Genomic DNA, 12,944 nt, shown 5'->3' with positions numbered 1-12,944 from the left:
ATCTGCATTTTCTTTCTCCTTTTTTGTTGTTTAGGTGCAAATTAAGTTTCCATTAGAAACGAATAAGCGTCTTGCAAAGCAGTAGATTATTATCTTACATCCATATCAATGTTTGATAGTTGGCGATTTCATTTACAAGTACAGTGTTTTTCAGTTCATATGGTTGCGGTTGCATCAGACTGATCCAGTGATTGCATAGTCTAGAGCAGTACGAGGACGTGCTGAGAGAGCAAAAGTCAAGGTGGAGAGAAGGTGAGTTTTAAGTAGTACAGAGAATGTGCCAGATGTGAAATACTTAACTAATCTGATAAACTGAAGATATAGCATACGATGTCCAGTTTCCGTTTTATAAGTATTTATCAGGTATCAGACATGTTCTTCCTTTCTGCTCTCCGGCCGAACGTGGGAAAGTCATTCATCAACCTGCGGATGGTCGTGGGTTCCCCCCTGGCTGTGCCCGGTTTCCTCCCACCACAATACTGGCCGCCGACGTATAAGTGAAATATTTTTGAGTACAGCGTAGCCTAAATGTTATACTACTGTATTTTTCTGATACATTACTTTTCTCAAGTATCGACATGTTAGCCACTTGCAGTGTGTGTGAGATTTTTTTTTGGCTAATGAATGAAACCTTTATCACCCATGTTTGTAAACTAGACTCTCCCTTAGGCATTGGTCAGTTGGGGTGAAATGTCATGACCTCGACCATGAGGAGAGGAGGGCGCGATGAGGTGAGAAAGTGATGTTGGTTTGTCAGTTGTCTTGAAGTAAAACTTGGAGTTTGCCTCGAAATCATAATTGTTATGTCATACCTCCGCCTATCACAAGCTTCCTGCTAGCACAACATAAAACACCATTCAAATAAATAAATAAATTTTTCCTCTCTGTCTTTCCATTTTTGAACTAGGCATTAAATTGCATTGTCCGTTACAAAGAATGAAGTCGCCCAATTTACTATTCAGTATTACTCAGAAGCCATCCGGGCACCTCACTTCCATGAGGCAGCGACAAGCATGACGAGGTGAAAGATAACATGGGAGGGTATAGACAAATAACAACATGGACTATATTGAGAGAAGTGCGTTTGATAATAAACAGAATTTATTTGGAATTTATGAGGCCATGAAGCAGAGTTTTGCGATGTTATTTAGATAATGATAATGTCTTTTCCATTTGAGTGCGCTAAAGCGTGTTGGTGCGAGTAAAACTGCAAATGCTTGGATGCCCACTGTCTCGAATGTCTAGTTATTCCTGTTTAAAAACCACCTGTAACCATTCAGCAACAAGAGCATGCAGGCAGGATATCGCCCAGAAACATCATAAATTTGGTACTGGGGTAAAACCAATAGCCAAGGCATCAATCCCTGTCAGCCTTTTCTTCCGCTATATCGCTGTTTTGAAATGGCCAAATCTGTGGGCTGAGAGGTAAGCCACAGTTAACAACTGCTTTGAATTGTAACTATCGTTCAGAAAGGATTGAAATGTTGTATGCTTTATCACGAGTTGGTGCTGTGGCTATTAAACTCCACCAACCAGGTATGGAGAGAGGAGTTGAAATAGCTATCTTGGGCTACTACTGCACATCTGTATTCACTTTCTGTGTAAGACTCGGGCTGTTGTAGATGCTGGCCCCTGTCCTGAGAATCACTCTGAGCCCAAGGGCCAAATCTGTCAATTTCCTCCTAGGATGGTTACTAGTGATAAATCCGTTTTACAGACATATTCACATTCCTTAACATACCTTTTCAGGCCTGTGAAAACAGGCTATAACATACTGCTCGAGTTGTTTGATCCTCCAAAAGTCTTTTTTTATATTAATACAGGCATCATAAGTTGATTGGAAATTCAGGTGAACCATCATGGCTGAAGCGAAGGATCCATCTGAGATGAGCACAGATGAGAAGTTAGCCCTGATAAACAGAAATCTGCAGGTATTGTTCTCTCACACTGATACTTGTTTAAGTTAGGTGTATCCAAAATTTTAATGTGTGAAATAAGTAGGGTGTAAACAATCTGAAAGAAAGTCCAAGATAAGCATGGATACATTTCTACTTTGTGAACATCGTGGAAGTGACATTTTTTAGGTGGGTTGTTAATTGCTGGTGGGATTTAACTCTAGTCATTTAGAAGAGAAAAGAAATTAGTTAAAAAACAGATGATGTATTGTTGAGAAAAGTCAAGAAATTTAGAAAAAAAAAGATTCAATCCTTCTGCAGTGTCTCTCTCATCCAGTTTTAGGACTTGTTAACAACAATTTGTCAGAAGCGCTGTGGGTCCCTTTGCATGTTCTTAACTTAGCTGAAGATTACTTTGTCTTCCACCCAAGTCCTTGATCCATAGAAAAATAACCACTATCGTATAGTTGAAAAACGTGATGTTTATCATGTCCAACAAACATATTTTTAATTATGGCCTTATGATGTATGTTGTAGGAAGTTATCGGAGAGGACAAAGTGAGAGCAGTATTGAAGGAACGTGATTTGAAGGTTTACTGGGGGACAGCAACTACAGGCAAACCCCATGTGGCTTACTTTGTCCCTATGTCCAAAATAGCAGACTTTCTGTCAGCCGGATGTGAAGTAAGTAGTATGGGAATTTGGAGTTTTGGTGTTATCAGAAGACTTAACTTTATAAAATAAAAACCCTTTTTTGTATCCTTAAAAATTACATGTTCATTCTGGTATAAATGTAATTTTCAGGTAACAATTCTGTTTGCTGACCTGCACGCTTACCTGGACAATATGAAAGCCCCCTGGGAGTTACTAGAGAAGAGAGTCATGTACTACGAGCATATCATCAAAGCCATGCTCAGGAGTATAGGGGTGCCACTGGACAAACTCAAGTTTGTGAAGGGCACAGATTACCAGCTTAGCAGGTGAACTGTTCATCACTATTTTCATATTTTGTTTCACAGGTGTAATGAATCTTTTTTTCAGTTGGGGAAAGATATATTGTAATTCTTCAGCCGTTAAGCATATTTGCTAGGTGTTTATTGAAACATATTCTGAAGGGATTATTCCTTGTAGTCTGATTCCAGCTCATGCTGGCTTCCTCTCCGGCCGTACGTGGGAAGATGTGCCAGCAACCACCAGATGGTCATGGGTTTCCGCCGGAGTCTGCCCGGTTTCCTCCCACCATAATGCTGGCTGACGTTATATAAGTGAAATATTCTTGAGTACGGCGTGAACACCAATCGAATAAATGAACAAATAAATTGTAGTATGATAAGATCTAATTCAACCAATGTACATCTATCTCCAAAATGTAAAAGTCAGTAACTTGCACTGAAAGTTGCTCTTTCATATGCGAAAAGGCTGTGGAATTAAGGTAGACTGAAAAAATCATCCAGTTTGTGGATAATGTGGAATTTTCCTGCAATTTTTCATGTTAATGATATATACATTGATAGGAAAGCCCTGAGCAGTGGGAAAATCATAAAAATGAGACGAAACAAAATGAATGTGTAGATTTTCCGGTTTCATTCCATTAGGGCCTTATGTGGTCTTGCATGAATGACAGACACACACATTGAACTTGCTAACCTTGAGTGTGGATACTCCATCAGTTTCTTGGTAGAGTTTTCTTTTATATTACGGGTTGTACACGGAAAGACTTCAGCAACCTGCGGATGGTTGTGGATTTCCCCTGGTCTCTGCCAGGTTTCCTTCCACCATAATGCTGACTCGTTATATAAGTGAAACATTCTTGGGTATGGCATAAAACTCCAATCAGATAAATAAATAAAGGGGCACACTTAGGGATCAAGTGATGCAGCACATTTTTTTTTCATCTCACAGTCTTATTCCTGATTACAAATTGATTCACAGAATAATCTACTCCATATGTAGAGAAATCTTTTACTACAGTGTTATTGCAAATTTTGTGTATTCAGAGAATACATGCTGGATGTGTATAAGCTGTCATCCCTGGTTACGGAGCACGATGCTCGTAAGGCTGGAGCTGAAGTGGTCAAACAAGTGGACCACCCTTTACTAAGCGGACTTCTCTACCCAGGTCTCCAGGTAACTTCTTTAACCAGACTTCCAGTTAACTTTTCTACCCAGGCCTCCAGGTAACTTCCTAACCCAGGCCTCCAGGTAACTTCTCTACCCAGGTCTCCAGGTAACTTCTCTACCCAGGCCTCCAAGTAACTTCTCTACCCAGGCCTTCAGGTAACTTCTCTACCCAGGCCTCCAGGACCCCAGGGAACTTCAGAATGAATTCATGAGTAAATGGCTCAGTTATGGCCTTTAACATGAGAATTGTAACGTCCAAAAACGAAAAAGAAAATGTTTTCTGATTTGATGGTTTGAGAAACAGGGCCGCACTGAAATACCTCCCTTGAGGTTACCCACCAGAAGCTTGATGGCTAATGGCAAATTAAAGCAGCATAAGCTAGTTGAAGACCTAGCTTTAAGACAGATTTCAATCTTCGTAAACTTATTTGGAATGTCCAGGATAAAGGTTATGTCTTTTTTAAATCCATTTAGGGGTAATTTTTTATATCCTGGCCCCAGTTAAATTTAGGCTAATTGACAGCTTCAGTAAACTCTTAATCTGGAGAAAAATCATGTTATTGCTTAGAAAATATTTGTCAGTGTTGTGAGGTAACCTACATACTGCGGCTTAAATAGGCGTTGTCCCACTTCTCATAGTTTCAGTCTCTCACGTTCGATCACGGTCGTTGTCGTGTAACAACGGATGTAGTTTATATCATGCAGAGCTTTATCCACAATTTGCATACGTGCACGCACCATGCATGCACTCACTTTCTTCACTTTCAGGTCAAAAACCTTTGTTGTTCAACTTTAAAATACATGTAGAAATAATAAATTTACTTCACTGATCACAAATTATGTTATTTATTAGTGAAAAGATATTATTTTTAGTATGTTTTTTCTATGTTTCTTTCGCCAGTTTTTTTTATTAAAATCCTATTTCTTCATCAGGCTTTAGACGAAGAATACCTCAAAGTGGATGCCCAGTTTGGAGGAGTGGACCAAAGGAAAATTTTTACATTCGCTGAAAAGGTCTGGTCAGGAAAATGCCATTCATACCAAGATATTAAAAAAATTGAATTCACAAAATTTGTTAACTTTTTCCCAATTTTATGACAGTTAATTTTTTTTTCACACCTACCTTCACATGCCTGGCTTCCTAACACAGGAGGTAGATACAAAATTTAATTTGATTCATGAAGAAAAATTGAAATAGATTTGTCAGTATTTGTGCTTGAACGTTGCATTTTCTTTTACAAAATTGTCTGGATTCTCCAAGCCACAGAAAACAAACCTTTCTATGACTCGTCTCATGATTTCTGTTTTCAGTACATGCCACATCTTGGGTATGCGAAGAGGGCACATTTGATGAATCCCATGGGTAAGTATTTTTCTTAGGGCACCAAAAAGATTGATTCCCTAAAATTTGAGTTATTGGCTCTCAGATTTTAAAGATAACTTAATTTAACTGTTTTTCTGTGCAGTCATTATGTCAGTATCTTACCAAAGGTGAGTAGTTTACCCGGGGCATACCGCTTTCTTCTACCCCTAAAACTATAAGCGAAAAATTCTGCAGTTTAGCATTATTAGCAATCAAATACTTCCATAAATAATTCATTTTTTTTTCAGTTCCTGGATTAACTGGAACCAAAATGAGTTCTTCAGATGAAGATTCCAAAATTGACCTGTTAGATTCTGCAGCCCAGGTGAAGAAGAAGTTGAAGAAGGCTTTCTGTCAACCTGGAAATATCACAGAAAATGGCCTCTTGTCTTTCTGTAAACATGTCATATTTCCTCTTCTCAAAAATAAAGGTAAAATTGCAGATTGTGTTTCCTGTAAATTTGTACCATAATATCAATCAAAAGTTAGTCATCACATCTCCTGATACAATTCAAAATTATTATTTTGAACTGAATTTTTTTCTCTCATTGGGATGTACATACATGTCGTTATTAAATATAAACCTTGTCATAATTGTGGAATTTGGGGAAGGCATGTTGGACTTGGCACAGTTTAAAGCCTCATAACAATGCGTTTTCTGCACAATAAATACGCCATTCTGCGGGTTTGCAAAATGTTGAAAGTAATGTCATGTAATGTAGAATCACACCATGTAAAAAGTGATCGAAGCTGGAATGTGGAATCAACTCTAAGTTCTTCCCTTCATGGTGTTGCTCAGATGCACTTACAATTTGTGATAAGATTTCAATCTTTTTTCTTTCTTTCTTTTTTTTTTTTTGACAGATTTCCAGATCAGCCGATCACCAGATTTTGGTGGGGATTTGTCCTTCAGTGAATACGGCAAATTGGAACAAGCATTTGCCAAAGAGGTAAGTTAGTGTAGGGTTTACTGTACATGTTATAATGTCTTAATTAAAAGTTTCATTTATGGTGTTATTTATTATGAAATCAAAGCAATTAATAGGTGTAACTTTAGCCCAACTTGTGTCGAAAGTTTTCGTATGTAAATAGAAGTGTTAAAATCCCAGATGTTTGGTGTAGTAGTGTATTTTAAACTTTACGATGTCATGTTGTGTTTTTGGCCTTCTACAGGAACTTCATCCAGGTGATCTCAAATCAGCTGTAGAATTTTACCTAAATAATCTTCTGGATCCCATTCGAAAGGAATTTGAAACCCCAGAGCTAAAAAAATTGACAAGTCAAGCTTATCCGGTTGTGAAGACAAGTATGTGCCTCATTTAATAATTAAAATACAAAACTGAACTGTTGGTTAGCTTGCTAGCACAGTGTAATGACCCAGAAGCCTCTCACCACTGTGGTCGCTGTGAGTTCAAGTCCAGCTCTTGCTGGCTTCCTCTCAGGCTGTAAGTGGAAAGGTCTGTCGGCAACTTGCGGATGGTAGGTTTCCCCCTGGTCTCAGCCCGATTTCCTCCCACCATAATGCTGGCTGCCGTCGTATAAGTGAAATATTCTTGAGCTTGGCGTAAAACATCAGCCAAATAAAAAAATGAACAAAACTGAAGTTGATGCAGGTAATATGGTGATAATTTGGCGAGTAATGAAGTTATACTTTTGTTGACCTACATTACCTGGACAGAGGAATCAATAAACCTTTGATTAAGATGGAAGGCACCAATACATATCAAATGCTGTGTTTCAAAATCACCTTTGTTTATTTCATAGGGTGTGGTGCACCTCTCTGGGTAACTGCACATGGCCAAGATTTTAGGCTTTGTTAACCAAAGAAACATGATGATTAAGCTGTGTGATTGCATCTAGTCTTACAATAAAAATGCACAGACTATTGTTACTGTAACATGTAGTGTGTGAAACATTTTTGCTCTTCCTTTTTAGAGGGACCTAAGGGAGAAGATGGTGCAGCATCTGAAGAGATCCGACCCTACAGGTTGGATTTTAGGGTTGGCAAAATCATCTCGGCAGAAAAGGTGGGTGCTATAAACACTTTGAATGTATCTTCTCCATAGCTGACATCATTTATCAGCTTTTAGATGGAATGAAAACTAAAATGAACAATACATGGATACATGATTCTTGCTTAATCCACCAATAAATATTGAATATGAATCATTACATTCTGGAATTATATATAAAAAAATGTTAATATCGGCCTTGTGCACTTTAACTAAAAAGTTCTGCACCTGTAATTATCAAATTATCATGACCATGTAGCAATGACAATTCTGTTTTTGAAAGTCTTTCACTGATATGTGTAGATTAAAGGAGAAATGCAAATCATTTCTTGTCCACTGACTTCTTCTGCTTTGGCATAAGGCTGATTTGGCATTATTCATAATTTAAGCAATTCTTCAATACTTCCTTTATATAAGTTTTTGCATTTGTGTTATACAACAGTTCTGTAAATCATACACTGCTTTTTTCTCCCTTTGTAGTCTGAAAATTGTGATAAGGTCTTTTTCTTTGAAGTTCATAAAATATGAGAGTTCATGCAACACCACTGACTGACAGGTGAAAGGAACAAGACCATTGTGATCTCCTTATGTTTCAGGGGGGGGGGGGGAAGCCTTATCTTGTTGACAGTCCACATTTGTGTGTGTTATTTCTGGCCACACATGACCCATACTAATTAATGGAACAGTCTACAAGTGCTATCATCTCTCAGTGTTTACCTATGTCAGAACCAATTTTATTTTTGGAATACATATGGTGACCAAACTAATCAAGTTGCATAAAAACTAGAAAGGCATAATTCAATCCAAAATATGATGGTTTACCAATAAAGAGTTAAATTTTCGTATAAATTTCTTTCTTTCCCTGACTTAAAACCTCTCAGAAAGCCTCATTTTATGAAGTAACATTTTTTTGCAAGGTCACAATTATGTTGCCTCACAGAGTTTGGAATCAGAGCCTTCAGTTCTTTTTCTAAATATGGTTCTGTGTGTAGTTAAGGTGTTTACCTTTCCATTTCTGGGACACATGAGGTGAAGGTAAACGCCCAGCCTTGACGGGGAATTTGTGAAAACCCCGCTGTCACAGTCATTGAATTCATTGTAACTATCTGTGCAGTCATGCATTTGTTAGAGATCTCTGGTTTTCCATCAATATGGCGTGCATATCTGTATCTATCTGTTATGTGGGAAAGTTCATCAGTAACTTGCCAGAGGTCGGAGGGTTTTTCCCAGGCACTCCGTTTTCCTCCAATCATCATTTTGTAAGTGAAAAATTCTTGAGTGTGGCGTTATACAGTAATTAAGTAAATAAATAAATCGTAAACCATTTCATTTGACCTGTAATGTACTTATATATTCAGCACCCGGAGTCTAACACCCTGTACGTAGAGAAAGTGGACCTCGGGGAGGAGGAGCCCAGGTCTGTCCTCAGTGGTCTGGTGGATTTGGTTCCCCTGGAGGACCTGCAGGGAAAGTTGGGCGTCTTTCTGTGTAATCTTAAGCCAAGGACCATGAAAGGAATTGAGTCGCAGGCCATGCTGATGTGTGCCTCAACTGAGTATGACATTTTGTTTTTGTGAAAGCTAATTAAGTTGAAGACAAAGAAAACACTAAGGCCTCTATGTATCAGGTGCAAGACCATTAAACAATTTCCAGGAAATTAAATTGATTATTTTTTGGGGCAATTTTTCCAGAGGGGTAAATCTTGTCCATTTGATGAATGCATTCATAATTCTATCTGTATGTGCATTCTGAATGCAGAAATCTTGTAGCCTGTGTGTGTTAAGTGGCTAAGATGTGATGTGACATCACTGGTCCTAGTATGTTCAGAAAAAAAAAAACACTGTAGAATCTTATGTTAAAAAAAAAAAAAACAGTAGTGAAACAGCATGTACTTTCCTTGACAAAGATTAATGGTTTGTTATCTGATATATAATTTATTTTAGTGTTTCCTCTGTCTCTCATGTTTTTGGAGGGAGTAAAAATAACAGAAATAATAAATGTTGGTTGGTTCTTTATACACGTTGCCTAGGTGAATTTTATTGCTACCTCAGTTCACTAGGTACTGTAATTCTTCAACCTTTTCACATGTTTGCTAGGTGTTTCCTTAAGCATAATCTGAGGGCATTATTCCCTCACCCTCCGTGAAAAGGTTGAGGAATTAGGGTAACTGAAAACTGGCGTCTGTCCAACCCATATTTTAATAAACAGCTGTCCATTTCATTTGTTAGGGACTTGTTAGGATAAGTAGACTGTATCTTTAAGTACTGTTAGGGTTTCAGTGCAATAACCAAGGTTCATCACACTTTATGTGAAGAGAGAGGGTTTATAAAGATTTATGAACGTTGTTACACATGGGATGTATGACTTGAGCAAAACAACCATTTAATTTAATCATTAAATCTCTGAAGTATCAATGAATTTGAGACTTGGCTGGGGAGTGGTGGTGGGGTGGGGGTTTTAGGGACACTGAATTCTTGTTCAAATAAAACAAATCTCTTGAATGTCCTTTGCCTTTGGTCAAGTATGTAAAAGTAATTAAGGAGATGTTGGTATAAGTATTATAAGTATTATTGTTGATATTATTTGTTCTTTATGAATTCAGTTCCACTCCATCTCAGGTGGAGCCCCTGATTCCTCCAGCTGGTTCAGCCCCAGGGGAGCGGGTATTCATTGAGGGTGAGAAGGATGTAGCACCTGATGAAAAGTTAAACCCCAAGAAAAAGATCTGGGAAAAATTACAGGTATGGGGTTTAGTAGCCTTAGGAATTGGAAAGTTGAACCCCCAGAAAAATATTTTAGAAAATATTACAGGTATGAATTTTAGTAGGCGTAGAAACGGGAAACTTAGAACCCCCCAAAAAAAGAACTGGGAAAATTTATGAGTATGGAGTTTGGAATTTAGTTTGCCTACAAATTCGAAAGTTAAGCCTCAAGAAAGAGATGTTGAGAATATTATAGGTTTCTAAAGCAACCAACTAAAATAGCAAGTTACAGTTTTTACACATACATTGCAGGTTAATAAAGCATGTGGCACTCACTCCCTGTTGTGTCATATGTTTTGAAAATTTATGATGTAAATATTCTAATTCATTTTGTTTATTTATGTTTTTTTTTTTTCCAGCCTGACTTCAGGACCAATGATAAGTGTGAAGTGGAGTGGCAGGGAAGTCTAATGGTGACTAAGTTAGGGGTTGTAACTGTAAAATCACTCAAAGGTGTACCCATTAAATAAACCTCAAGTAAATTGTGATATCAGTTAAGAGCATGTGCTGACTGTCAACACCTGAATGTAAATCAGTGCTTTATAATATATGTTTGTTCAATATTCATAATTCAAAATAAACTTTAAGGATAAAATTTTAAATATTGTATTTCACCAAAAATTTAGCCTGCAAAAATAAACTCTAAGCAGCACATAAAGGCACTAATATTATGCTTTTGATGCCAACACGTAAGCTTAGTTAGTGCGCTAATAGTATGCTGTGGGCCTGCGTGGCTCAGCAGCTGGTTAGTGTGCTAGCCCAGCGTAATGACCCAGAAGTCTATCACCAGTGCAGTCTCTGTGAGTTCCAGTCCAGCTCATGCTGAATTCCTCTCCGGTCGGAAGTGGGAAAGTTTGTGAGCAACCTGCGGATGGTCGTGGGGTTTTCCCCGGCTCTGCCAGGGTTCCTCTCACCATAATGCTGGCCACCGTCGTATAAGTGAAATATTCTTGAGTACAGTGTAAAACACCAATCAAATAAATAAATAAATAAATAATATTATGCTTTTGATGCCAACACTTAAGCTTTTCTGAAAAACATTAACAGTAATCTGATTTCACAGAAAATTTTATGTGGCTGTATAAGGTGGAGGAATCAGTTGGAATTAAATAAAACGTGTCACTTGAAAAAAGCTGAACTTTTGGTGAAATAGTTATGTTTGTATTGTATATCTGCTGGTTTTTCATCAGAAAACTGCCATTTTAACACATCAAAGGAACTGACTCATGATACATACCTTAAAACCAGTGGATAATTTGTGAGCAAAACTGGGAAAAAAATCAAAGCCATTGGCTTTTCTGCATTTGATTAGCACAAAAAAAAACATTCTTTTATCACGCCAACTTTCTCTGCTTGTGACTGTCACTTACTGAACAGGAAGATTCCTTTTGCACCGGATAAGATATTAGAGTGGGCTGCAGTTCAGTGTGATATGTAGTTCTCTGTTATGTCCAGAACTTTTTGTCTGTTCAGTTATAGCAGTGCCAAATGGACAACTGAGGCATGTTTTACAAAAACGTTAAATGTATGAACTACTATTGCGATGCTTTTCAACAGTATATTCTGTCATGACAGTTACGTTTGACCTAAGTTACAAGCTCTTTGTAAACTGGGCTCTAGGCAGTAGTACAAGGCTTGTTTGGAGTAGAATGAGACTTGTTCATTCGATGCTCTACAGTTGAGAGTAGGGCACAAGGACCAGTCTACTTAGTGTGTGTAGATGTGTATTATAACACACTGTGACTGGTGTGTTCATGTCCCTCTTCAGTGATTTGCTTTGCCTCAACCCAGACTTTTGTTGAAAACGGTGCTAAGCCAAAAACAAACAGGAAACCAATAATCGATAGGTTATGACACCTCAGTGCAAGTTTTATCTGTTTACACTGGCTTTCGATCCTCCTACAGGATTGAAACCTAGTTTATTATTATTGAACCTTAGTGTGAACTTGAGTCTAAACAGTATATCTAACAGGAAACTCGCAAATCATGGTCAGACAAAAAGGACTTCTAATTAATAGGACAGATACCTATTAACGGATCTGTTCTTTCTCATAAAATTCCAGTAGCATTTTCTGTACATCAGCAATGATTCTCCAATAAAAAAAACTCTGATGTAATATTGTGTTTATTACATTAAGTAATGTAATAAGTTTGTGATGAATTTTTAAATAGCATGAAGAAGAAATTTTGTTACCAGAATTTATATATGGTGAATTGCTTTCATCAGTTTAATGTTAACAGATCTTAAAGGAAAATTTTTTAGTCAGTTTGAGAATGATTTGATGTCTCCTGTCCTGTATATAAGATTTTATTTTGTTTCAAAAAGATCAAAAATGTTTACATGTACACATTTATATATCATTGCATATATATTCAGATTTGCCACTGCTGTCATATTATATTAATCTAACTGTGAACTGTTGATATCATGATTGTGATGTGGTAAGTGGATTAACACTCTTAACTCTCTCTTCACCTATTTTCTGACACTTCTGTCTCATTTTTACGGTTATGGGTTCCCCAAGTACAGTACATGTAAATGTAATTTCCTTCCCCGTTAAATATTTTCCCCAAAGTGGATGTATAAACATTTTTTATTTTTTTCATATCTCTATTTATGGGGGAAGCAATAATCAGACTCCACTGAACTCTATGCTAATGACTACTGTTGTCATTTGGTCTGATCTTTCAATGTTGTTATGGATCATGCGCTTGATCTGATAGGGTCAGATATTGTGAAAGCTGCGGTATAATGTCGCCCGCCTTTTTCACATACAGATGCGCGATGTCC

At 37.5% G+C, this 12,944-nt stretch overlaps 1 protein-coding gene across 1 annotated transcript; it reads left to right on the top strand.

The window, feature by feature from the left end:
• The first annotated feature begins 136 nt into the window (after nucleotides 1-136).
• LOC135476868 (tyrosine--tRNA ligase, cytoplasmic-like) lies at nucleotides 137-12,806 on the top strand. The gene is made up of 14 exons (XM_064757015.1): nucleotides 137-252; nucleotides 1,824-1,931; nucleotides 2,433-2,579; nucleotides 2,700-2,875; nucleotides 3,893-4,022; nucleotides 4,950-5,030; nucleotides 5,328-5,379; nucleotides 5,628-5,810; nucleotides 6,244-6,329; nucleotides 6,553-6,685; nucleotides 7,315-7,406; nucleotides 8,750-8,946; nucleotides 9,994-10,132; nucleotides 10,513-12,806. The coding sequence occupies exons 2-14, from the start codon at nucleotides 1,860-1,862 to the stop codon at nucleotides 10,621-10,623; spliced, it is 1,599 nt and encodes a 532-aa protein (XP_064613085.1). The 5' UTR covers nucleotides 137-252; nucleotides 1,824-1,859; the 3' UTR covers nucleotides 10,624-12,806.
• The last annotated feature ends 138 nt before the right edge of the window (nucleotides 12,807-12,944 follow it).

The sequence above is a fragment of the Liolophura sinensis genome, chromosome 1 (genome assembly GCF_032854445.1).
Source record: "Liolophura sinensis isolate JHLJ2023 chromosome 1, CUHK_Ljap_v2, whole genome shotgun sequence".
Lineage (NCBI taxonomy): Eukaryota > Metazoa > Mollusca > Polyplacophora > Chitonida > Chitonidae > Liolophura > Liolophura sinensis.
Note: the sequence above shows the minus strand (reverse complement) of the source record. Positions and strands in the feature narration are given on the sequence as shown.